Below are 27,935 nucleotides of genomic sequence, written 5' to 3' on the forward strand. Positions count from 1 at the left end.
ACCTGCTGTCAGTTAAATAGAAGAGTTTGTTCCCTTGGAAAAAAATGATGGTAAATTGTTAAAATGAAGGTTACAAAAAACCTTACACTTCAGGCAAAAGGAGTGCACCTACACAGGAATAATGTGGTGTGGATAATGTGGTAGATGGGGAATTCAGTCCATGTATGTTTTCAAATATTCATTGTTTTACAATACCGAGAATTATAATAATAAAGTAGGGACAAGTAGAATAGGAAATGAAACTGGTCAATTCTCAGTGAAGAAAATGCATAGATTGGGAACTCTGCAGGCTTCTAATGGTAAGTTACTGATGATGACTTAAGGTTAAAATGAGAAACTGCAGATTTTATATTATTACATCGTCCCTCTGATAGTACAAATTGAACCCTTGCCTTCCTTAATCTTTGATTTGAATGTGTGGAAATGTTGTTTGATGTATTTTCCAGGAAGTATTACTGCATTTAAATGCTTTTTATAAGAATTATAACTGAAGAGAATTGTTCAGTGTGTTAAACATTTTTAATTTTATTTTTAGGGTCTTCGTGTTGCTTTCCTGCATTGGCCAAAGGTCACTTAGCAACAGTGGTGTCTTGGAAAGTTTGCTTAATCTCTTGGATAACCTGCTGTCACCTCTGCAACCTCATTTACCTATGCACAGGCGCACTGAAGGTAGTTCTTCATTTTAGGAGCTATATTTTCAGATTAGATCTTGATTCTAATTAAAGAGTATATTTTCATAACGGGGGCCTGATTGCACCTACTATCAAAGGAGGTTAAGTTAAAATCCCCTTTTTTGCTTATTTGGAAACATTGATTTTTTTTGTCGGGGGTTAAAATTTCACATTCTTGGTCTTTGCCCAAACATGACTTTTTTTTCCTTCAAGTTTTGAGCAAAATCTGCCTCGCTATTCTTGTTCAGTTAGGATGAAAAGGACTTTTACATGTTTAAAAAATTATCCCACTGTGTTTTCAGACAGCGGTAGCAAAAGTAGCTGAATTTCAGAATTAGGCACAGATACAGTTCTCTTTGGGAACTAGTCTTTGCTTGTTTAGCAAATATAGTTGGATTTAATTTGACCAAATTATGGCTGTTTGAAAATTAATAGAGCATGCGGAATATAAAATTGCGTTAAGTGCATAGCTGAAGTGCCCTTAACTCATGAGTAGCTAAATGTTTTTTCTAAATGTTCTGACTATTTAAAGTTCATAGAGTTCATAGCTCTCTAAAAATCCTCAATTGATATTCTCCAAACTAGACTTACTTTGTACATCATCTTAAAATCATGACAAATTTGAAGAAAATCAGTTAATTACCTTTTGAAATTTGTGAAAATTTTAAATTATGGAACATCCCTTAACTCATGTACACTTACAAAGTTATAAAAGGCTCATCAGCTTGGATTTATAGGTTTGCAAGCTTGGTAAATGCCAGCTGGCTCTCTGCCTCCCTACTATCCTGAATCCCTCAAACAAAGATTTGTAAGTGATGGAGGGGAGTTGACTTATTGCTCCCCATCAGTCTACCAAAGGCTAGCACTGCCATACCCTCTCACTTGGTTTTCATAAGTTCTTATGATCTGCCTTTGCAATTCCTGCACCCCTTCTGCCCTCTTCCCACAGCTGCCAATTTCTCCATTATCTTCTTGCATCACTATTTCTGCTCACTGAGGACTTAAGAGCTTCATCTCTGTTGGTTTTCCAGCTTCCTTCCCCTTGGGCAACACAGGTGAACACTAGGGAATTACTGAGTGTGTGATGAGCGCACCAAGTGTGACAGAATTCCCAGTAGAGGGGAAGGGGTGAGAAGATGCATCAAATGTAGGGAGCGAGAAAAGGAGTGAGAAACTAATGGTTCTCTCCCATTAGTCCTTCAGCTAAGGGTACGTCTATACTACCCGCCGGATCAGCGGGTAGTGTTTGATGTATCGGGGATCGATTTATCACGTCTTGTCTGGACGCGATAAATCGATCCGCGAATCGACGCCCGTACTCCACCTCGGCAGGAGGAGTAAGCGGAGTCGATGTGGGAGCCGCAGCCGTCGACTCGCCGCCATGAGGATGGCCAGGTAAGTCGAACTAAGATACTTCGACTTCAGCTACGGTATTCTCGTAGCTGAAGTTGCATATCTTAGTTCGAACCCCCCTGATAGTGTAGCCCAGGCCTAAGAGTCAGAAAATAAGACACAACAGTAGGGGAGAAAAAGAAGGTATTTGGGGTGAAAGTGACGGGGAGTGCTAAAATTTGGGATGGAGGGGGGGAAAAAAGGAGAGTTTAAGAAGTACTTAGATATTAAGAGAAATTGAAGAACAGAGGTATCGATATGGATACAAGGAAAAGACATAGTATGATCATTTTAAAAAACAAAACAACCCAAACAACTTTTATACATCTTTCTGTGGACCAGACTCCTATACTGTAGATCAGAATCTTTGTTTTTTTAGTCTGAAACCTGGACTGGTGTGCAACAATAGTCACCCAGATGAGCCATCCTACCTCTTGTCCCTCTAGTCTTCATTGCCAGTTCCAGGCCCTACCATTAAGTCTCTTCTGTTACCATTTAGAATGGGGCAATATGTTCCAATGGACAGAGTACCGGATGGGGAAGTCAGAGTGCCTAGATTCTGTTGCTTGCTCTGCCAATGACTGGGTGTGACACCTTGGACAAATCACTTCTGTGCCTTGGTTTTCTTATCTGTAAATTGGAAATAATGATACTTGAGTTGACTGAGCATTTTGAGATAAATGGACAAAATGTCCTGTATAAAAACGAAGTAGTTATTAAATGTGCCGCTTAAATATAGTACTTACACACAGATATGAAAATGTGATTTTAACCTGCAATGTGGTACACAATAATCTTTGGCCTACTGGTGCATGTTGTGTCTATACAGGCATCCAGTTTAATTAAAGACACTGGTTGAGTGACCTGTTTGATTTTTGCAGGCTGATGGTCATTGATACACACTAATTAGTGTGTTTTATAACTGTTTTGAGGACCGAAGAATGACTCATTGATTCAGAAGGATTTCTTGTGTGATGCATAAGTAGGTTTTGTGTGACTCACATGCAGAAATCCCCACCCTCTTGTTAGCGTGTGTGAGGCCAATGCAGGCAATAATGATATTAGTTAGTGCTATCAATTTGCAGGAGGTACTACGTCTTGCCTCAGTGTGAGGGTTTCAGCTTTCCCAGCAACTGGCTGAGATTTCACTTTGAATGAGAGCTAGCTTGCTGAGGAGCAATCTGTGGAAAACGGGAATGTTAGGGGGTTGAGAAGAATAACTGCCCTTTTGTTTGTGGGGCCTTATTTGCCTTTTGTTACCAAGGTTCACAGTCAAGGGGACATTAACAGTGAGGGAGAATCCTTCTATTTCCATTTTCATCTGACGGGAAGAATTGTGATCTTTGCTTTTGGACCTTACTTCAGCTCTTCATGATTCCCTTCCTCCCAACTTCTTTCTGTGCTCTGAGACCCCATGCAGTGATTCTTGAGTGCAAGTCCTTTCCTCTGCTTGTGGAAGGAAACATGGAAACCCTTATTACCTAGAACTGTGTACACCATAAAATGTCTGTGTGGGGATTCTTTAAGCATTGCTTTTCTGATTTAGTAAATTTTTGAAATTCGAACAATCACTCAAATGTCACCTAAAACCTACTTGTTTAAGGGGTATTGGACATTCCCATGATCAGCTGGGTTGTAATGCTGGTATCCAGACTCCTAGACTATGTGGCAGCAGTTGAAGATGAAGCAGCAACAGCCAAGAAGCCTTTGAATGGAAAAGAGAGGGAGAGATTCCTGACAGGTATGGAACACTTATAATATTTCTAATTCAAGTCTGGATTTTAGAGATCTTTGTAAAATGTTCAGTACTGCCAGCTGCAGTGTTCAAAAATGATTCAGAATCATGAGATTTTAAAAATACAACTTGGGATCTATTTATTAGTCTTTTGGTTCTTGAGCCATTTATGGTTTACATTTTCAGACTCTTTTTCACAACCATGATGGGTATAAACTTAAAAAAAAAAAAAAAAATTGAGATTCTCACATTATTCCATGATACCAGGAGCTGGAGCTTTAAGAAACACAAAATATTTTGAGACTGTCAGTAATATTGCGAGAGTTGGCAACACTGTTAAACCAAAAAAAGGACAGGAGACACTGGATATGGTTTAATCAGGCTGCAACTTTATTATTAGATGTCTGGGACTACCTGGCAGATAAGTGTACAGTTCAAGTAACTCCATGATCATTTCAATGTCTACCCAGGGGCTTCTGCCAGCCCCCCTTTTTCCATCCTGGTCCCCAGCCAACCGATTACTGGGACTTGATCATATTTCCCCCCCTCGAATAGGTTATAAAGGAAAGGGGGGGTTGACTCCCTGCCATGCCAGTCATAGGACCTCTGTTCCGCTCCTTTAACAAACACCTCCTTTAAGTCCTTTACCAAGCCATTTATCTGGTCACTGTATCCCTTCCCTATGGAGTACCTGCACTGGACATCCACCCCACACTCTAGGCTATGATGTCACAACTCCTTACTTAACTCCCTTCCCTGTTCACCATAATAAAGCCTCCCCAAACCTGCTGTGGGGAAAGCAAAAACCACACCATATCATCTTGGTCAATCTGGTGGTGAGGGAAAATTCCTTCCTAGCCCCCCGAGACAGGAGTGGCTAGTGCAATGCCCACAATGGGTCCAGACCAAACTTAGTATTTTGCCATTTCCAAGGGGAAGGAGGGTGAGTGCTGCTCTGCCTGGTCCCGAGAAAAGGGACTTTTCCTGCCAGGCTTGCTCTTGGTCAACTCTCCGGCCCTTTCAGTCCCTGGGGGATGAGTCAACATTATCATGCTAACCCACTCTACATTTTCAGCAGCTTCTGTGCCTCTCTCTCACTACCACCTGTAAAGTGCTATACTCCTTCCCCCAGCAATCCGGACAATGGTGCCCGTACTTAAGGTGTGGTGCGGTCAACTTGACGTTTGTGTGACTGTTTGTAGGTAACGTGTGAGGAGAATGGTGTGTTTGAGTAAGTGTATTTCAAATTCTAGCTTAGTTGTGGGTGGAGGTTTTTTGTTTTGAGTAGTGTCATCTTTCAAGAGAAGAAATGTGAGTGATAAGTATTCACATTATGGTGCTTTTGGTTTGTATGAGTTGAACTAGTCTTGTTTGTTCCTTTCATACTTCAGAACTTGAATATAGTGAATGCAAAATTGTACTGTTGACCTTTTCAAGCTATGCAGTAATGCTGCCACCTAAAGTGAGGATTGCGTGACAGTTTAGTAGAAGCCTTAAATTTAATGCTCCATTTTTATATTTAGTTTATAGAATGACGACTTCTTATTGCTCTCAGCTATTTTAGGAACTGTTAAAAGTGAGCCTCAAATATTGATATGTTTCTTTCCTTTAGGCAACCAATGGAGTTTTATTAATAATAGCCTACATACCCAGAGCCTGAGCAGATCTTCTAAAGGCAACAGTAGCCTAGATAGATTGTACTCCAGAAAGATCAGAAAGCAACTTGTTCATCATAAACAGGTAACTTTCAGTGTGTACTGGCATTTTTAATGTAAGATACTTGAGTAATGTACCTTATTTCTTAAAATTCCAGCTTTGGGCATGGAGCTCATTCAATCTTGCTTTTGCAGAGGCCTGGTTCTGTAGCTAAAAGCTGTCTATCTCTCTTGACATGTATCTCAAACTGCAGGGCATGGGATCTGCTGAAATCATTCTAGTCTTGTGGAGCATATTGTTATACTTCCCTGTGGTCCATATTTGATAGTAAAACTTTTACATTTTTGGTGAATCAACAAACATCTGAGTGCAAGCTTCTAGAGGCTGACCAGCTATAATTCAACAGTATATCATTTTTAAGACTCTGTTCACTTTTAAATGCACCTGTACAGGTTTTGTGACCCTGTGTTCATATCTAAAAACTCTCTTAAAATATTGGTGGTTCTTAAACCTAATCTGCTCTGACTCTGCTGGCAGCCCATTGAAGTTGTATAATTTAAAGTTGTACAAAAACTAAACTTAAAAAGGCTCAAGTTGCAATTTGAATTGAAGTTTACTATCATATGAAAATACTGATCCTTTTCGCATCTTATTGCTTAATTTTTTTGTTTTTCCTATTAACATTTTCTTTTAGCAACTTAACTTATTAAAAGCAAAACAGAAGGCTTTGGTGGAACAGATGGAAAAAGAGAAAATACAAAGCAACAAAGGATCATCATACAAACTTTTAGTAGAACAGGCAAAACTAAAGCAGGCTACTTCAAAGGTATGATGTTCTGAAACTGCAGTTCACTTGTTGTCTTTTGTGTGAAAAGACCTGTTCCTGCAAAATCATTTTTGTCCTGGGTTGACTTTATACAAAAAAAAAGGGTTTCGTTCTGGCTCTTATCAAGGCTGTTCTGTTTGCCGAATTCAGCAGCCTCTGTAAATGTCTGGCTTGGGAAAAATGTTTTAGTTGATTCTGCTACAGGCACCTTTTAGTTGATCATAGCCAAAATCACCAATAACCTAGAAGCGTTTGTAGTGTCAAACTAGTCTATAAATCACAGTAAACACCTGACAGCACTTGTCTATAAAGAACTGAAAATGTGCTTTATATGGCTAACTTATGAGTGTGATTTTTAAAGGAAATTGTCTTGGGTGAGTAGCCAAAAAGTAAGCATGCCAATCCTTCTCCTCCCAAAGCAAACAAATGCTGTATTGAAAACACTTGCTCTTATTTTTAGGAAGTTTAGCTTTCCACAAGCATGGTGGCAACATATAAATCCTACCTTCTTGTTATGAGCTCTGGATTCTGGGGATGAAAACAAACCCAGGCATACTCAGAGAACGATCTAGTAAACTTCAGTGCCTTGTCTGCCAACAGAAATGGATCAGGCAGTATGGACATTCCTTTGAGCATAAAACAAGTAGACGGGTGGCACCTTAAAGACTAACAGATTTTAAGGTGCCATCGGACTCGTTGTTTTTGTGGATACAGACTAACACAGCTACCCCCAATACTTAAAACAAGTAGAACTCACTTCACAGATACCAGACTTGAGTATCCATTTAGATTTTTACCTTTGGAAATCTTGTTACCTATTAGGACTTCTGAAAGCCTTTAAGGGATCATAGATGCATAGAGGTTATAAAAGAGAAATAAGCATGTCACTTTATTTTTCCTCATGGTAATTATAGGGTTAAAGGAACACTAGCAAATTTTACCAAGCACTGCATTTTCATTAACACTCCTCTTTGTCATGAGTTTCACTTTCCTGCTCTTTCTGCTCTATTCTTGAGTTGTCACTTAAGTGAAATAGACTCTTCTACAGCAGCAACAATAAACCACTTCCCACCTTGCAGTGGTTAGCATGTAGTCACTTTTCCCTTGCACAGTAATGGAAGGGCCAGAAAGATTTTGCAGTTGGAACAGAAGGAACTCCATAGGTGATCAGGGGAGGGGAATAGTAGGCCTGCTAGCGAACACTTAGAGGCTGAAGGGACTCAGCCACTGATCCAACTGTGAAACAGGTAAGTGAACTGGTTGGCCAATCCTGGAATTGAAGACTCAACAGTGGAGTGCAGCTGGTTTTATAAGTCAGTGGCACAGTTTTAAACACCTGCACTGCCCCACTGGCTGAAATATGCTGTTGGTTAAAGCTGTATGGGATTCGCTTTACAGCAATCCTGCTTGTGTTGAAAATAATAGGTTGCATTAAAACCTTCCACATTGAATATGATCTATCTATTGTATGTACATACCATGTATGTGATAAATTACATTTTATGCAATTTTGATCACATCACCTGTAATCAGTGCCATCTTACAGCATTCCAAACTTGGTAGTAGCTTCAAACAGCTGCCATGTTTATTTTAAAAATAAACAAAAAAAAACACCCTGTCCAGGCAAAGGTTTCCTTCTGTCCCCACTCTCCAAAAAAAACAAAAACAAAAATACCCCTGCAGCCAAATAACAGTGACCTTTGCTCACTCTGAAAAAAAGATGGGGGGGGATGAGCGGGTGGTACTGTTAAAATAATACAGGATTCTGCCCAAACAGTGACGAATTGAAGGTATCCAACTTGCAATTTATTAGTACTAGAAATGACAACTGCAGACTATTGATTACCATATAATCAATCCCAAAGGGAGAGGCAGGAATTAAGCAATGGAAGGGTGGTCCACAGGGTGTACAAAGTGTGTGACACAAGGCTTATACAGTGTAACAAAGAATCCTTGATTGTACATGTCAAAAAATAATGTCTGTATGTTTTCAAATAGCTTGAGTCTTAAGTATTTTGTGTGCCACCAGCGTGCACGTTTACTTCTCTTCGTGCAGGGTAGTTGAGGCCCTGTATATCTGTAGTTCCAATTCTTTCGCCATTAGGAAAGAACTGAGAAGTCAGTATTCTTGATGGGCCATACATTTCAGTTATAATTTACTACTGTGTCTGAGTACAATACATTTGAATTTATGTTAACTAAGGATCCATGAACAGATGTAGGAATATGAAAAAATTGTATCAAGAGTCAAGTTTCTAAAACAGTTTTTCTGTAAAGTAAGTATACAGAATACACAATGGTGTTGAGAAATCTATCAAACTCTAGAATATCTTTGAGGATGTGAGTATGAATATAGTCTTAGTCATTGCATAGTTCTGTTTAGGCTGAAACTGTAGCAAAAGGAACTGAACCCATGGTAGTTTAATATTATATTACTAAATTCAATCTAAATAAATTTTTAAAAAGCTACTCTGTAGTATGAAAGTTGATTGACCCTTGTGTAAGATGAACTGCATTACACACTTATGTCTTTGTCACTTGAAAGCAATGCAACCAACCCAAATTTATGCCATGTTCCCATATAATCTTAATATAGGTCCAATATGAGAGTGTGGGATTCTCCATTATTATTAAAAAGTGCTAGAGGCACTGTTACATTTTTCCAACTCTTGATATGCTAACATGGAGAAAATAGGCAGTTTAGTTTAAAAATTTAACACTTGTTTTACATTTTGTAATTATGCAGCATTTCAAGGATTTAATACGCTTACGTCGGACTGCAGAGTGGCCTCGTTCTACTTTAGACACAGAAGTATCGACGACAAAGGAAACCCCAGAAATTGAGCCACTTCCATTTACTCTGGCACATGAACGTTGTATCTCAGTAGTGCAGAAGCTGGCGCTCTTTCTTTTGTCAATGGACTTCACTTGCCACGCAGATCTACTGCTGTTTGTTTGTAAGGTAAACAGAATGCTACAAAAGTAGGCAGTGGGGTTGTTAAAGTGAAGTTCATTTTTTATCAAGAATTATCCTAAAGTATGTGGTCTTTCAGCATAGTATTGATGAAAATATCTGTCAGATGCTACTTTTGCCTTTTCTTGAAGATGCATTAAAAATACTTAAATTATTGAATTTGTAATGATCCCTAATAGTCTCAGGTTCCCATGTTTTCCAGTATTTGAAATTTACATAATGGAATTATGCTTGCAAAAAGAACAGGAGTACTTGTGGCACCTTAGAGACTAACAAATTTATTAGAGCATAAGCTTTCGTGGGCTACAACCCACTTCTTCGGATGCATATAGAGACTTTTTGCGGATACAGACTAACACGGCTGCTACTCTGAAACCTGTCATTATGCTTGCAAAGTATCTCCTACAGAGCACCATTTTAAAAAATACTTTTACATTAATACAGTTTAGCTAGAATAAATTGAGAAGGGAAACCTGAGAAGGGAATAATTCATCTACTTATTTTAGCTCTACACAACTCTATTATTAGTATGAACAAAGTATACCATTTGTAAAGCTGTTACTTGTTTTTTTTCAAACCGTATTATCAAATACACATAACTAGTACATTCATAACTAGTAACACTATTACAGTAAGTTTATATCCTATTTTCCTTTAAAATAACCTACTTTAGAGCACTGTCACTCACAGTAGGTGGGTCATGTTTTGGCTTAAAATAAAGATTTTTGTATAAAGAACATGCTCATTTAATTTTAACTGCAGACAAAAGTAACCAGGAACCTTTGAAGCTTTGAGATGCCTCGTTTTAGCTCTTGTTAAGCATATTGTTTCAGTTTTACACCCAAAACTTGGATGCAATCTATTGCATCTGTTTGTGGTTGTTCCTTGAAGGTTTCTGAAACTTTTTTAGAACTACGTAATTACAACTTTCCAGCGTTTGGAAACATTTGGACTGCACCTCAGTTTGTTCAGATACCAGATCCAGTTTAGTTTTGTCCACAGGCTCCAGGTCTTGACCAGGCTCTTTCTATACTTGTGTCGGATTCTCTTCCAGCAGATGTGCAAAGAGAATAGCAATCAGTGCTCCTGTCTCATTGTGATCCTAATCTTCAAATCTGATTTTAGAGTAGTAGTAAGCAAAATATTTCTTCTTTTCCCCTGACTCAAGAAATTTGAAATATCTGGTGCTTTGCTCCTTGAAAGGGATTACCTGCCAAACCCATTCTTTGTTTCCTTCTCCTCCATTATCATGGAGCAGGCCAAATGGAGGAAGCCAAAGAGCAAGAAGCCCTTCTCAAGAGCCATAAAAGGAGAGCTCTGCTGTGACTGCTCCAGCCCATGCACCACCTTTTCTGCAATGAAAAGGGGCTCAGTCAATACAGCTTGTAGGTGGCCCCCAACTATCCTTCCTACCAGCAGCCAAAGTCCCCTAGTTGCCTCTACAAGGACAGGTCAGTCCTTCAGATCATGAGATTCAGCAAACTGATGTACCTTCCCCAAACATGGACTCCTCATGGATAAATCAAGAACCTGAGGTGGAGTTTTGATGTTAAATATAATTGGCAGAGCCCTGGTCTCTTCTTCCTCCACTTAAGAGGAGCATCTGTGCTGCTTTTGGAATGTTCACCTGTATTTTCTCTCCAGCTGACTTTCAGAGGATGAGGAATGGGGGGATTCAGGGTTCCTATACCTACACGGGCTAAGCTCCAAAAGGGCACAGCAGACAAGAAGAAGCTGGTCCCTGTGGGACCAGTTTTCCATTAAAAGGCAAAAAAAACCCCTCAAAAGGCACAGAAAAAAGCCCCAAACTGTTCCAGACCCTAACCTCCTTTCCAGGAGCTTTATCTTAACACTTAATAGAGGAAGTGTTGGCTTTGGATCATAACCCTGGGCCAAAGAAACAGAAGTATTTTCATGCAGGCATATTTGAATCTCTGGGGAAGGTGGTGGTAGTGGCCATGAGAGAGCTCCAGGCAAACCGAGGCTGTACCGGCTAAAGCCAAGGAGAATAACTCCCATCAAAAACTAAGGATTTGCTTTCCCCTTCTATTTCTTCTTCAAAGAAACCACTAGAAAAGTGGGAAAATTCTTGCAGAGAGCACTGTTGGCAAGTTCTGAAGATGTACAGAGTCATAGAGCCACCAGAGATTCTCTTCCTGCTTCCCCCCCCCCCCCCCCCCATCTTCTGAAAGACTGATGAAGCAGAGGCATCCATGGCAATTCCTATTGAGGATGATTTTTTTCAATGAGACCCCATGGGCATAAAGATAGAAGCCACCCTTAAAAGATTTTGAAAAATCTTCAGCAGCTCTTGGAGCCTCACTGGCAACCATGTACTTTGCCGTAACCATAATGTCCTGGTGCAACAACCTAGAAAGTCATGGCCCTCAGGACAACAATGAAGTCAAATCAATGCCAAAAGAATCTAACCACAACATTTGTAACATTATGAATCTGTGGACTCAATGGGTGTGACAGTAAGAACCGGCTAACTCAGAGACCAAATGCATCCCTGTTTTCTCAGGGTTGTTAAAAGGATAAACTTCAATTTCCAAATTGGGTATAGGACTATATAAAGGCTAAGTGACTTTCCAAAGGAAAGAAGGGAGTTTTTGTTAGAGATGGGTATTTATTCCAAATCTCTTTAGGCCTGATCTTGAACCTAAAATTTAGGATGATCTAGCTACATTGCTCAGGGCTGTGAAAAATTTACTGCCTCTCAGAGAAGTGGATTACCTACATGGACCGAGAGAAGAATCCTTTCCATCAATGTAGGAAGCCATCTACACTGACGCTACAGCGGCACAGCTGCAGCGCCATAGCTGTGTTGCTGTTGTAGTGTAGATATGTCCTTAAACTCAGTGCTGTAGCACAAGGCCATTCTTCCTTCTATTTCTGGGGTAAGAACTAGATTTGGGGTGCTACAGGGAAGCCCAGATTAGGTAATAGGGCCAAACCCTAGTGTGAACAGTTAGAGTAACTCCAGTCAGGTGTGTTTTCATCCAGAAATAGGCATATGGACAGAAGGGGCACTGTAATGCTTTTTTCTCCAGCATCAGTAATCTTCTTGAGCATGGCTTATTTGTATCCAACCATATCATCAGCCAAAGATGGGACCCAGTGACCTAAGCATTAAAGAGGCAATGGTTAGACTGCCTGGACCCACTCTTTCAAATCACAGAAGGTGACACTGAGCCCCTAGTTCTCGTGAGATACATAAATTGAGTCCCATGCTATTTACTAGACTCCAGTTTTTACACTAGAACCAGATACTTGGGAAAAAGTGTTCTACCTGAATAATTCAGTGCTCTAACCATTATGCAATAATGATCTTAACCAGCCAAAGCACTCCAAACACAACTAAATACAGGGTTTTGCCTACACTCATTTTTGATGGTGACATAAGATCCCAAACTATTCTTTCCAAGTTAAACTCCCCTTTCTATTCTACTTAGGAGAGAGTTCTCCTGACACTTTGTCCAAATCTTCAATGTGCTCTGGAGAGATTATGGTATAACTAGATGTTCATAAAGCTCTAAAGTTGAATATTAAGTGTTGCATAAAAAAATGATTAAAAGAATATTTAGGTTGCAAAGTCAAGCACCTAAAAATTAGGGAATCACTGATCTAGGAGGCTATGTTAAGGATTCACAGGCAACTGTAGTGTATGTTCATTATGAAAGTCTTTAATTACAGGTTCACATACTATTTTTTCCACAGGACTTCTGACTCTTTCATTGGCCAAATAATAATACTCTTACAATTAAGCCATATTTGGGTGGATTTTCATATGTCAGCACAAGGCACGTCTTTGATGGGATCCCCTGGCAAACTTCAATCCCTTCTTCAAAGCCTGGAGGTGCTACAATTGTTTCATTGAGCAGCTTTAAGAATTTAACACTGGAAAACATTTTTCACTAACCTTTTTCTCATAAATGGCCCAACAGCTTTTTTTGAAATGTTCTTAAAACTCAATCTGGCATTGACCATTTTATTCCAAACTCTTAGTTTGACAAAGTTATAAGCAATGGAAAACAGGGTGTCTAAGAACATAAGAGAGGCCGTACCGGGTCAGACCAAAGGTCCATCTAGCCCAGTATCCTGTCTACCGACAGTGGCCAATGCCAGGTGCCCCAGAGGGAGTGAACCTAACAGGCAATGATCAAGTGATCTCTCTCCTGCCATCCATCTCCACCCTCTGACAGACAGAGGCTAGGGACACCATTCCTTACCCGTCCTGGCTAATAGCCATTAATGGACTTAACCACCATGAATTTATCCAGTTCTCTTTTAAACTCTGTTATAGTCCTAGCCTTCACAACCTCCTCAGGTAAGGCGTTCCACAAGTTGACTGTGCGCTGCGTGAAGAAGAACTTCCTTTTATTTGTTTTAAACCTGCTGCCTATTAATTTCATTTGATGACCCCTAGTTCTTGTATTATGGGAATAAGTAAATTTTTCCTTATCCACTTTCTCCACATCACTCATGATTTTATATACCTCTATCATATCCCCCCTTAGTCTCCTCTTTTCCAAGCTGAAGAGTCCTAGCCTCTTTCATCTCTCCTCATATGGGACCCGTTCCAAACCCTTAATCATTTTAGTTGCCCTTTTCTGAACCTTTTCTAGTGCCAGTATATCTTTTTTGAGATGAGGAGACCACATCTGTACGCAGTATTCGAGATGAGGGCGTACCATCGATTTATATAAGGGCAATAATATATTCTCAGTCTTATTCTCTATCCCCTTTTTAATGATTCCTAACATCCTGTTTGCTTTTTTGACCGCCTCTGCACACTGCGTGGACATTTTCAGAGAACTATCCACGATGACTCCAAGATCTTTTTCCTGACTTGTTGTAGCTAAATTAGCCCCCATCATATTGTATGTATAGTTGGGGTTATTTTTTCCAATGTGCATTACTTTACATTTATCCACATGAAATTTCATTTGCCATTTGCTATTATAAAGAAAGTAGTAGGCAACCTTAACTATGGGTGGTTCTGCTAGCTCTGCCTATAATATGTATGCAGTGTTGTTGTAGTCATGTTGGTTCTAGGATATTAGAGAATTTGGTCCAATAAAAGATATTTCATAGAATCCTAGAATATCAGGGTTGGAAGAGACCTCAGGAGGTCATCTAGTCCAACCCCCTGCTGAAAGCAGGACCAACCCCAACTAAATCATATCAGCCAGGGCTTTGTCAAGCTGGGCCTTAAAAACCTCTAAGGATGGAGATTCCACCACCTCCCTAGGTAACCCATTCCAGTGCTTCACCACCCTCCTAGTGAAATAGTGTTTCCTAATATCCAACCTAGACCTCCCCCACTCCAACTTGAGACCATTGTTCCTTATTCTGTCAACTGCCACCACTGAGAACAGCCTAGCTCCATCCTCTTTGGAACCCCCCTTCAGGAAGTTAAAGGCTGCTATCAAATCCCCCCTCACTCTTCTCTTCTGCAGACTAAATAAGCCCAGTTCCCACAGCCTCTTCTCATAAATCATGTGCCCCAGACCCTAATCATTTTTGTTGCCCTCCGCTGGACTCTCTCCAATTTGTCCACATCCTTTCTGTAGTGGGGGGCCTGAAACTGGATGCAATACTCCAGATATCACCTCACCAGTGCCGAATAGAAGGAAATAATTACTTTCCTCGATCTGCTGTCAGTGCTCCTACTAATGCAGCCCAGTATGCTGTTAGCCTTTTTGGCAACAAGGACACGCTGTTGACTCATATCCAGCTTCTCAACCACTGTAATCCCCAGGTCCTTTTCTGCAGAACTGCCACTTAGCCAGTTGGTCCCCAGCCTGTAGCAGTGCATGGGATTCTTCCATCCTAAGTGCAGGACTCTGCACTTGTTGAACCTTACCTGATTTCTTTTGGCCCAATCCTCCAATTTGTCTAAGTCACTCTGGACCCTATCCCTACCCTCCAGTGTATCTACCTCTCCCCCCAACTTAGTGTCACCTGCGAACTTGCTGAGGTGCAGTCCATTCCATCATCCAGATCATTAATGAAGATATTGAACAAAACCAGCCCCAGGGCCGACCCCTAAGGTATGCCGCTTGATACCGGCTGCCAACTAGACATCGAGCTGTTGATCACTACCCATTAGCCTGACGAACTAGCCATCTTTTTATCCACCTTGTAGTCCATTCATCCAATCCATACTTCTTTAACTTGATGGGAAGAATACTGTGGGAGACCGTATCTAAAGCTTTGCTAAAGTCAAGATGTATCACGTCCACCGCTTTCCCCATATCCACAGAGCCAGTTATCTCATCATAGAAGGCAGTCAGGTTGGTCAGGCATGACTTGCCCTTGGTGAATCCATGTTGACTGTTCCTGATCACCTTCCTCTCCTTCAAGTGCTACAAAATTGATTCCTTGAGGACCTGCTTCATGATTTTTCCAGGGACTGAGGTGAGGCTGACTGGTCTGTAGTTCCCCGATCCTCCTCCTTTCCTCACCCACCTTGTCAGCCTATAATATAGCATGCAGATACCACTCATTTACCTTTTCTGTCTTGTTACATCCAAAATGGCCAGGTCCATCGAGCCTTAAAGTAGCTGCTGCTAAGATGGTTACATACTAATTTGCTTAGTGTCTCAGGAAATCATTTATTGAGGGAATCAGGACTCAATACTATGTGCTTTGTGGCATTGTAGACAGAAAAGACCTTTGTTACCTGAGGAACGTGGCAGAGCAGCATCATGGCTACCCTTCATTATACTTATGAGCTTCTGCAAAGCAGGTTTCCGTTTCTTTTAAGACGGGTCCAAAGTTAGAAGGTTCTTCCCATGTGGTTGCCAATAAACTTCTTAAAATACCAAGCATTTTCTTTATATGGATGGAATTTACATTTCTGTAGTATTCTATTTGAATATAAAAGACAATTATTCTACTTTAGCCTTTCCTTCCCTATGTTTATGTATTCCAGGGGTCGGCAACCTCTGGCACGCGGCTCGCCAGGGTAAGCACCCTGGCGGACCAGGCCGGTTTGTTTACCTGCCGCGGCGGCAGGTTCGGCCGATCGCGGCTCCCATTGGCCACGGTTTGCCGTCCCAGGCCAGTGGGGGCTGCAGGAAGCGGCGCGGGCCAAGGGATGTGCTGGCCACGGCTTCCCGCCGCTCCCATTGGCCTGGAGCGACGAACCGCGGCCAGTGGGAGCCGCTATGCCAGAGGTTGCGGACCTCTGATGTATTCCCTACTTTGCATTCATTAGAGATCGTGGGGGATGCTGCGTGCTAGAATTGAAAATTTTCTTACTCAATTACATCTAAATCTATCTTTTTCTTTTCCATAAAGAAATACTACTTTGTTACATTCACATCTGCAAGGAATCTTTGAAATCTTTTCCCATAAACGGGCCTCTTCCCCCAGCCTACTCCACTTGAAAATTTTTTTGAATTTCTTGTACTATGGCTTCTTCTGGGTCCATGTCTGAACTTAAAACACATTTGAATACTGTTAAATAATACTGAGTGGTTCCATAAAACTTTGGACATACTCGCCTGGTTTGAAAGTAGAAGGTGCATGGCCACACTCTGGAGCCACTTGAACAAGTCTGAACTTCTTCTGGCATTTGTGGGAATGAAGGCGTTAGCACAAATGCGTCTAATTCAGGTGAAAGGAAATCCATTAAACAACAAATTTTCCTTTCTGTAGCATCTATTTTTAGTACCTCACACTTACATGCCTTTCATCTAACATCCTGTGAGATAAGTACTGATATATAAACCCATTGTATTAATGGGTAAACGAAGTCATTGTCAGTGGGGAACTGTGACTTTCCAGAACTATTCAACATTTCACCCTGTGTGTTGGAAATGGTGGTGAAAGTGAAGGACTACTAAATCTGATGCATCCAACAATAAAATGGAAATATGAGTGGGATAAATAAAGTGGGGAGATATGCGATATAGAGTTTATTGCCACTTTTCTGGGAATACTCATTATTTGAGACTTAGTTACTCATGACTGTCATCCCGAACTTGAAACAAATTCAATTTTGTTGGGGTGTTGTCTGCATGGTTTTTTTTTTTGGGGTTTTTTTTGGAAAATCAGTTAAATTGTATATTTCTGAAATTCTTTTACAGGTTCTTGCTAGAATTGCAAATGCTACAAGACCAACAATTCACTTGTGTGAGATTGTGAATGAAACTCAACTAGAAAGGCTATTGCTGCTTTTGGTTGGGACAGACTTTAATAGAGGAGATATCTCTTGGGGAGGAGCATGGGCTCAGTATTCTCTGAGTTGTATGCTGCAAGATATTCTAGCAGGTTTGTTAAAATTCAGTTTTTTTTTTTTTTTTTTTACAAAATGCATTAAGCTGGAATCTCTCCCCCACCCCCAGTTATTTGATTCTCTGATGTGAAACATGGAAAAGTCTGCTAATGTGATTAAGCTAATGAAAGCATGGAATGTCTTGCTTGTAGGTTTTACAAAGAAACAAATTGAAGATATTCGTATAAAATGAAACATTTAATTTAGATACTATGATTTTAAGCATTGTGGCCTTCATTTTCAAAAATCACTAGTGATTTTGCATACCCAATTTGAAACTTTTGACAGGGCTCTCACTTTCAGAAGATATTGGGCATATCCTTGAGGCATGATTTTCAGATGGGTGGGGTGGTATTTCAAATTAAGCACCCAAAATTGCAATTCAGTTTTGAAAATTTGGACGAGTATGCTCAGATGTTAATTAGTATTGCAGCCAGAGTACAGGCTGAACTGCTAAAGGAGTTGTCTGCTTACTGTAATATATAGGAGAACTATTGGCAACAATAGCAGCTGAAGCTATGGAGGAAGGAGCCATGGGAGAAGATGCAGGAGCTTCTGCTGTAGACTCTGATGACTCTCTTCAGCAGTCTACAGTTCAGTTAGTGGAAACGATAGATGAGCCATTGACACATGACATCACAGGTGAACATTCAGATACTTTTTATATTGAAATGATGTTTAGGAAATAGAATGTTAAATTCTGTTTAGTCAGTTAACATTTTTAAATGCTTGATGTACTTGAGTCATTATGAATTCTGAAGCTTGCTTAATCCTGAACACTCTCAAACCTTCCACTGTGTAATGCACGGTAATTTAGTAGTTTAGATAAGTACTTTTGTGTGAATTTTAGCAAGGCATTCGTTTAAGTTTTGAGTTGTCATATATCAGGGTCCCATAGGTTGAAGTTAGCAAGAGATATCCGTAAGCTTTAGCGCTTACTAATTCTTAAGCATAATATTTCAACTTGGCCACTCAGTATTTTCAACTGCAATTGTTGACACACTGACGGCTCACATTCAACTTTCGCGACTGCTTTTCAAGTGAACTCCGTGAAGAAACATTATATATGTGGATTCAGGAGTGTGGTTCATTGATAGTGAGCTGATAAACTAGAAATTCAACATGCTAAATGTCTACGCTCTTTATTGGCTGTCTGTTTAATTGTAAGTAGGCCTGTAAAGGTATTTTGAAGAATAATCTGTTCCTGCGAGGAATTCATTAACAAAATGGTTAATTTTTACTAAATACACTAGGAACTTAGAGAGCAATAGAACAAAACAGCAGTCTAACCAGCTTCTAGAACAGGGGTGGGCAAACTATGGCCCACGGGTCAGATCCGGCCCGCGAGCCATTTTAAGCCGGCCCGCACCACGCGGCTCCAGGAAGCCGCAGCATGGCCCGCTCTGAGGGTCGTGGGCTGCTCCACACCTAGGAACTGGAGAAGGGACATGCCACTGCTTCTGAGCCGCTTGAGTTAAGCGCCGCTCGGAGCCTGCACCCCTGAGCCTCTCCCCACGCCCCAACCACCTGCCCCAGCCCTGATCCCATTCCTGCTCTCCAAACCCCTCAATCCCAGCACAGAGCACCCTCCTGCACCCCAAGCCTCTCATCCCCAGCTCCACCCCAGAGCCCGCACCCCAGCCAGAATCTTCACCCCTTTCCGCACCCCCGTCCCAGCCCTGATCCCCCTCCAAACTCCTCGGTCCCAGCCCAGAGCACCCTCCTACACCCCAAACTCCTCATCCCCAGCTCCACCCCAGAGCCTGCAACCCCCATCTGGAACCTGCACCCCTTTCTGCACCCCAACCCCAATTTTGTGAGCATTCATGGCCCGCCATACAATTTTTATTCCCCAATGTGGCCCTCAGGCCAAAAAGTTTGCCCACCCCTGTTCTAGAAGCTGCTTCCTCTGGCAGCTCTACACTCTGACTGTACAGATGTTGAGGTAGAACATTACTTTAGTTTGGTATCACATTTTACTCTTTCTAGACTCTTGGAAATAATAGGAACACAGCAAATCTAAAGGTTTCCATGAAACGCGGAGACCAATAATATCCATTGGAGTAAAATATAGCACTGCCGAAAGCACATAATGGCCTTTATAAGATGAGCTAAAAATTTGGCTAAGCCTGACTTTCAAGCCGCTTCATGCACCTCTTCTTGAAAAGGTTTAATTTCTCTTTAGAGAATTAATACTCCTGTGTAAACTCAATACTGTATTACTCTTCTAAAAATACTGCAGTGAAAAATCTTTTATGAAGAGAACTTCAACTACGTATTTCTCTATTCAACTAAAATTTCAGAATGTTGCACTAATAAGAACAAATTAAATAGGTATTGTGAAACTAATTTTTTATTGCACATAATTTATCCAAACCTAGATTTTGGGCCTCCAGCTGAATTGAGGTGGTTTGAAAGGTGAATGGCAGAGAGGAGGGGGAAAAAAAAAGGGTTAGTGCCACTTTTTGGCATTTAGGATGCAGGAAGACTTGGAAGCTTCTTTCTGACACCTTTTTGTTTCTCAAATATGAAATGTCAGTTGTTCAACAGTGCATTATGACAATATCTCCCTCCACCCCTCACAGACACACACTGGTGATTAATAAGTCTTCCAGATTGTACCAGAACTCGAATTTTTATTTTTATTTTAAAAAGAGAGATGCAGCCTTTAGTGTATATGAAATTAATTTATTTTGTGGTCTTCTTGGCACATCATAAACAAGCAAAAAGAGTGTTTGCAACAATGTTTTTCCTTTGTAATTTGGCTCATGACTGTGGGAATTACCTATGTCTGGAATAGAAATGAACAGGGCCGGCTCCAGGCACCAGCCCAGCAAGCAGGTGCTTGGGGTGGCCAATGGAGAGGGGCGTCACGTCCGGCTCTTCGGCGGCAATTCGACAGCGGGTCCCTCACTCCCTCTCGGAGCGAAGGACCAGCTGCCGAATTGCTGCCGAAGACTGAAGCGGCGGCGATCGCGGCTTTTATTTTATTTTACTTTTTTTTGCTGCTTGGGGCGGCAAAAACCCTGGAGCTGGCCCTGGAAATGAATTCTACATTCAGGTGTTTTAGAAATATTTGTTGCAGGTTAATGTTCTGTGCTTACTATGTCTTGCTCCACGTATCTATCTTCCCAATAATTATTGAATTTTGAACTTTAAAAAAAAACTTCTGGGTGAAAAAATTACTCTATCCTAATGGTAGTATTTTGTGTTTTTCAACTAAAAGGTTGGTAAAGTGGTGGGGTTTTTTTGGTTTTTTTGTTTTGGGGTAATGAGATACTGAATTCACGTGAAGCACTCACATGGGTAGAATTGCTGTTTGATTTATAGGGTTTTCAAAAAAGATGAATTGTTACTAATTACAGTGTTGAAAACAAAGCAAACTGTTATCTCATTCAACAGTCTTTGCTATTGCAAAATATTTTAAATATACACAGCCCTATAATTGGCCAGTAAGCATGTTTTAGCCCAGTTTTACAGTTTGTGCTCTGTTACTTGACAATATTAAAGCAGTTTTAATCATCCAAAGGTGCTCCACCTCTATCATCTTTGGAAAAAGATAAGGACATTGACCTAGAATTACTACAAGACCTGATGGAAGTTGATATTGATCCTTTAGATATTGATTTGGAGAAAGATCCCCTAGCAGCCAAAGTCTTCAAGGTATGGCCCACGTGAGTTTTCATAATAACTTCTACCTGTGAAACAATATCATCTCTTACCTTTCTGGTGTTTGTCTAGTGATATTTCATGTCATTAGACCTGCTTTAGCTGTATACTATAAAGAACAATATTTTGAAGTTAAGAGACACGCTTTGACAGGCAGGAGTGTAAACACTGAGTATAGTCATAATTTAAGGTTATAAAAGCAAAATATTCCACGATTATCTATGTTGCAACAAGTCGTAAAGACAATAGAAGGATAGTAATTAATCTCCCCACACATTCTAGATTGTAGTATTAAAAAACAAAACTTACTCCTGATTGTTTCTTGCAATTCATTTGTAACCTTATCCCTCATTGGCATGAAAAGTTAGGCTATATATTTGATGTAATCACACTACTGTAAAATGCATTAGCACTACTTAGAATTCCTCACTTGCCTACTTAGAGTATTAAATGAACCAGTTGCTGTGTCAATCTATTTGGCTGCTAAAGGGGGAAAAGTGTTAAACACTACACCTTATTTCAGAATAACAGTGTGGGAAGCTAAACACATTTACACTTGATGCACTAAGTTTTTTTTTTTTTACCTAGAGTATAAAATCAGTGTATTTTAAATATAGTTGTAATAAACAGTTACATATTGCTGCTTTTTCTTCCATAACATTTCCAAGCTCACTTTCCTCTCAGTCCATACCACTGAAACTTTCATCCAGGCTCTCATCTTGTGGCTCAACTTCTGCTTTCTGGTCTTTCCAGCGCTCACCTCAGCCCTTCAAGTTCATTTGAATTCTTCACCTAAATCATCTTCCTGGAAATCACTTAGCCCATATTACAGTCTCCCACCCGTTCCCTTGTATGTCCCTCCACTAGTTCTCCTGATTGCTCGATGCCACCTAGCCCCTAACTTACCTGCTCTTTCATGTAATTGTTGCCCCCCTGCCCTTTCTTCTGCTAACAATGCCAACCTCTATCACTTATTTCTGTGCTGCTTCCACAGGCACCATCACACTTTCTTCCAGACTGCCTGAGTAGGATGCTTTCCCTGAACTAGTCCACAAAACCATTACCCTGTTCATATCCATTCTCAAGACCCACTTCTACTATGCAACTACAATAAATTGCCAGCTGGAAACCTGGGTAGATGATCAATAGGGACTTCTGATATTTATCTGTTTCTGATTTAAAAAAAAAAACCACCACACCCACCCACACACACACACACCCCTCCGCTACGTTAATACATGCTTTTATTTTATTTCCTAATCCTCCTTCCTTTTGCTTATTCTACACACCATTGCTAATGGTCTTAAATTAGATAGGAAGCTCTTTGGGGGCAGAGGTGGTTTTTGTCTATTTTGTACAGTGCCTTTTACACTGAAGCCTTGAAGCAATACTGTTGTACAAATTAATGTTGATGTGTTGCACTGTATTTTTTAAGAAATCATATTTCAGAGTCTCTTGTGCAATCTACTTGAGTCGACTGTAAATTTGACAATGAAGGCATAGTATAATAGATATGTGCAAGATGGAATTTATTACTTAAAAGTAAAAGTTGATGCCAAGGTTCTGAAAGAGAGGTGCCTAAAGCTAGGTTTTTGAATCTTTGTTTAGGCACTGAAATAAGTGGCCTGATCGTCAAACAAGTTAAGCACCCAGTAGCTCTCATTGGATTACGAATTTTTGAAAACTTTTGCTTGAATCTTAATGTAGCTGTCCAGTTTATGCTGGATAAAATATATTATTTACACTTCCTCTGTACTGATCCAGTATCAGAAATATATTTAAGAGAGAATCTCAGATGGTTTCCATTTGTACAGTTGAAAGATGAATAATTTACATTTTATTCTCTCATTTGGTAAAGCCTATAAGCAGCACATGGTATGATTACTGGGGTGCTGACTATGGCACTTACAACTACAACCCTTATATCGGAGGTGTTGGAATTCCTGTTGCAAAACCGCAAGTATCCACAGAGAAGAATGGATCACAGACTGTGAGTGTGTCAGTCTCTCAAGGTAAGCAAGCAGTAGGTTTATTTCAATTCTATTGTGGAATCTTTAGATATTTTTCTAAAGTATTTGCTTTGCTGAATAGTAATTAATGGCTACTGGAATGCTGAAGTGGGCATGTGCCTTCTGCTTGTGAAATCATTAAGGCTTGGTCTACACTTACCCCCCAATTCGAACTAAGGTACGCAACTTCAGCTACGTGAATAACGTAGCTGAAGTTCGAAGTACCTTAGTTCGAACTTACCTCGGTCCACACGCGGCAGGCAGGCTCCCCCGTCGACGCTGCGGTTCCCCCGTCGACGCCGCGGTACTCCTCTCGTCTAGCTGGAGTACCGCAGTCGACGGCGATCACTTCCTGGTTCGACTTATCGCGTCCAGACAAGACGCGATAAGTCGAACCCAGAACTTCGATTCCCAGCCCCCGAACTAGCGGCTGGGTGTAGACGTACCCTAAGTGATTTAACTTTGAGATACATAGTTTGAGAGTTCGTACACCAGAATTTCAAGATTCACAGGAGTATAAATAAAGTTTCTTTTACTGGCAAACCAGAGGTTCATGTAGTAAACTAGAAAAGATTATACAAATTTTACATTATAGATGGAATTCGTGTATTAGAAAAAGAAAGTGCATGCTGTAATTAAGAACATAAAAACTTCCAATTTCTAATTCATTTTCAGTCACTTTTGACTTTCTAAAACTTTCACCTACTGTGTTGACATTTTCCATGGTTAGCCTCTACTCAAAAGAATGATGCATTTGTCTTGGCGGTTTGAACAAAAATGCTCTAGCTGTTCTGAAGTTGTTGTTGGTTTTTTTTTTTTTTTTTTTCAGCCTGCTACATTTAAAAAAAAAAAAAAGGCATAATTTTTTCAAAGCTGCTTTACTGAACCAGAGATAGGAAGTGGACAGTGTTGCAGGGAAAAGAGCCTTCTGTAAGAAGTACCTCTCACGTGTTATTTTGGAAACTGGTTCTCATTCCAGAATTCTGACCCACTAAAAAATGGCGCTTGCACACGCTCAGTACATGAGTAATTGTGGAAGGGGCAGCCAAGTGAGAAGTGAAGTATACTTTTTTTGAGAGAGAGAGAGAAACTATACTATATTGCACTTTAGTGTTCTGTTGTTAATCACTACCTGAGAGCATATATTTACAGATTACTACAAAATTTTTGATATTGCTGTTCTGAGTATACATTTCTAACACTCGCTTCCATCATAAAGAGCAGTGAACCCTATTCACCAATTATAATCAAAAATGAGAATTATGTTTTGGCAGTTGCTAATGTTGGATATGTAGCTATGTTGATCTCTCAGTAGATCAAGCAGTGTCTTTTTGTTCGATATTTAAATACATTATAATCCACATGTTTATTTGATACTCAAATGTTACCTTGTATGCTGCTTTCTATAGCTTTGGATGCCCGTCTAGAAGTTGGACTGGAACAGCAAGCAGAGCTGATGCTGAAAATGATGTCTACTCTAGAGGCTGATTCCATTTTGCAAGCATTAACAAACACGTCACCTACATGTAACTATACATTGCTAAATCTTTCTCTTCACTTACTGACCATGAATTTCACTTAAAACTTGTTTGCTTGTTAAGGTTAACTTCAAGATTCTCTCAAATAATTTGTAAATTCAAGTGGTGATACTAAAAAATAAGTGTATGAGTCATTTTACAAAGTTGTGAAATATATACCATTATTTTCTACTGTTGTAAGGGAAACACTATAAAGAAGAGGAATGGGTTTCATTTGGAGACTCTAGTTGAATAAAGACATGTTTAGTGAAGTCCTTAAATTTGTTTTCAAGAGCTTGATTGTTGGCTGTGATTGATTGAACAAAGGGGCATACTCCCACTTGGAATGGGACTGCGTGAAATGCTTAAAAGGGAATTCCCAATAGTCTGTTTGACTGTAGTGCACAGCAGAACCATAGAGCTTCTGCTGGCCAACAGCTTTGAAAGTCCATTTCAGTGGGGTCATGCCCCAAATAGTGAATGTAAAGAGCTTTATACCTGTCACTCAGGCACACCCTTTCAGGTTTCTGTAACCAGTAGTATGGTGACTTAAACACTGTATCAAAGATCTGAATATAACATGAAAAAAATCAGTACTGGATAAGTAAATACAAATATTTTTTGCCTAGTATAACTTTTCCTACAAAAGAATTTATGAAAAAACTTGATTTAATTTTTTAGTAACTCAGTCTCCTAGTGGAACAGATGATTCATTACTAAGAGGATTACATGCTGCTAACCAGACCAACCAGCTGATCATACAGTTGTCCTCCATACCTATGCTGAGTGTGTGCTTCAACAAACTCTTTTCCATGCTACAAGTCCATCATGTTCAGGTATGGAATTATGAACTTTCAGAACTTTGGCTAATACAGTACTTAATGCTAATATTGAGAGAAGAGTGTTACATTTCCCCATATTCATAGTTTTTAACTATTGAAAATAGAATGGGAAAAGACCTGTTTAGTTAAGTAGATGACTTTTTAAGTTCTCATGTGCAAATAGAGATAAAATAAATTACTAGGTATCCTAAACACTTGTCTACAGAACATAACTTTTTTTATTTTTTTTAACACTTCTGTAATTAAAAACAGTATTGGATCTTTCACTGAAGGACATTGGGTACCTCAACTAGTAATGAATGTCACTAAAAGTTAAAATTACTTAACATTTAATGGTCCTGATTATGTAAGGGCCACACTGTGGAAAAGTAGAGGCCCATTTACATGTTTTGCCCTTGCATGTGCGCGCACACATGCAAATTGAACAGTATGAACATGGATAGTTGGGGGCCTACCTTTCAGTTTGTATGCACACTTGTAGTTACTGAGCACATTTGTTTGACTCCCCACATCAGTTTAAATATTTAATCGAAAGTCTATTGCACTAGCAGATTTTGAATAATATAGTCCCATCATTGCTCGTGAGTAAGGAAAGTCACTGGCTTTGCACATGAGGCATTCCAGAAGTTATATGCTGAACTTCTGCTGAGATATCTTAAATACTGAGATTTTCAGGCAATATGTAAACCATTCTTTTCTAAGAGAAACCTGGAGCACAGATAATTCTTAACTGTGTTTAAAATGTAGAAATAAAAAGCCATTGCCAGACTATAGTAAAAGTATTCGTATACTATGTTAAGTGAAGTTTAATTTTACTTGAAATTGCTGTACATCTGTTTGACGTTTCAAAGCTCTTCTGAAGAGGATTGTGCTTGGTTATGCTTGTCACCAGAGCAGTGATAGCAGAGAATGTAAATAAGATAATTGACATTTTAAAAATCAAAATAGTTTGTTTTTCACACTTCAAGGTGTAGAAGTACATTTCTGGTTTTGCTGATTTGTTACTTTATATCAGCTATTTATATATTATTTTAATTATTTTCAGCTTGAATCGCTTCTACAGTTATGGCTCACATTAAGCCTGAATTCCAGCTCCTCTGGGAGTAAAGATAATGGCGCTGACGTTTTCCTTTATAATGCTAATCGGATACCTGTAATTTCTTTGAACCAAGGTAAAATATTCTAGAATGGGATAATAGATGTGAAAATCATACTCTAGCTGTTTACACAAGTGGCTAGCGTTGGCTTAACGCTCCCATTGAAGTCAATGGTAAAACTCTCTACATTTCTTTCCAGAGAATCCTCTGACTTTGTTTTCCTTAACATAACCTATGAATAGCATTCAAAAAATTTATCTGAGAGCATTCTACCAGTTTGGTCTTTCTGGAAGGGCGGAAGAAACCATCACAGGATACTGCTCAGAATTAGTATTATTAAATTTCAATAGTTAATATGTTGCTGTTCTATCACTACTACTTGTTCTGCGAGGACTTTATTTGGAATGCTCTGCCTGCCAGAAGCAGGAGATATATCTGATATCTTTCTCTAGTAAATGCTTCTGTGGCACCTTCCTCTGCCCCACCCACTCCCATTACAGGCTGGAAGAAAATAAGCTCTTTGAACTGGTTAGTCCAAAGAAGGTGGAGATGGGACTTTTTTCTGCTGTTTCAAGAAATAAATAGGGCTGTCAAGTGATTTAAAAAAATTAATCACGATTAATCGTGCTGTTAATAAAAATACCATTTAAATATTTTTGGATGTTTTCTACATTTTCAAATATATTGATTTCAATTACAACACAGAATACAAAGTGTACAGTGCTCATTTTATTTTTATTTTTTATTACAAGTATTTGCACTGTTAAAAACATGCGTCCATGCTGATGATGGGTTCTGTTCAATAACGATCCAAAGCAGTGCGGACTGACGCATGTTTATTTTCATTATCTGAGTCAGATGCGATCAGCAGAAGGTTGATTTTCTCTTTTGGTGGTTTGGGTTCTGGAGTTTCTGCATCAGAGTGTTGCTCTTTTAAGACTTCTGAAAGCACGATCCACACCTCGTCCCTCTCAGATTTTGGACGGCACTTCAGATTCTTAAATTTTGGGTCGAGCGCTGTAGCTATCTTTAGAAATCTCACATTGGTACCTTTGTGTTTTGTGAAAGTGTTCTTAAAACAAACGTGCTGGATCATCATCTGAGACTGCTATAATATGAAATATATGGCAGAATGCGGGTAAAACAGTAGCAGACATACAGTTCTCCCCCAAGTAGTTCAGTCACAAATTTAAGTAACACATTTTTTTTTTTAACGAGCGTATTCAGCGTGGAAGCATGTCCTCTGGAATGGTGGTTGAA

The 27,935-nt window shown here is 39.8% G+C and overlaps 1 protein-coding gene across 1 annotated transcript in view; it reads left to right on the forward strand.

The window, feature by feature from the left end:
• Positions 1–27,935, forward strand: part of BIRC6 (baculoviral IAP repeat containing 6) — a 332,211-nt gene that overhangs the window by 106,443 nt on the left and 197,833 nt on the right. Inside the window, exons 31-42 of the mRNA XM_065402120.1 lie at positions 536–669; positions 3,667–3,804; positions 5,411–5,538; positions 6,149–6,280; positions 9,027–9,242; positions 17,354–17,537; positions 18,028–18,183; positions 21,071–21,204; positions 23,069–23,222; positions 24,629–24,745; positions 25,418–25,572; positions 26,624–26,750. Coding sequence (XP_065258192.1) covers positions 536–669; positions 3,667–3,804; positions 5,411–5,538; positions 6,149–6,280; positions 9,027–9,242; positions 17,354–17,537; positions 18,028–18,183; positions 21,071–21,204; positions 23,069–23,222; positions 24,629–24,745; positions 25,418–25,572; positions 26,624–26,750 — 1,775 coding nt within the window. The remainder of the gene's footprint in view (positions 1–535; positions 670–3,666; positions 3,805–5,410; positions 5,539–6,148; positions 6,281–9,026; positions 9,243–17,353; positions 17,538–18,027; positions 18,184–21,070; positions 21,205–23,068; positions 23,223–24,628; positions 24,746–25,417; positions 25,573–26,623; positions 26,751–27,935) is intronic.

The sequence above is a fragment of the Emys orbicularis genome, chromosome 3, assembly GCF_028017835.1.
Source record: "Emys orbicularis isolate rEmyOrb1 chromosome 3, rEmyOrb1.hap1, whole genome shotgun sequence".
Lineage (NCBI taxonomy): Eukaryota > Metazoa > Chordata > Testudines > Emydidae > Emys > Emys orbicularis.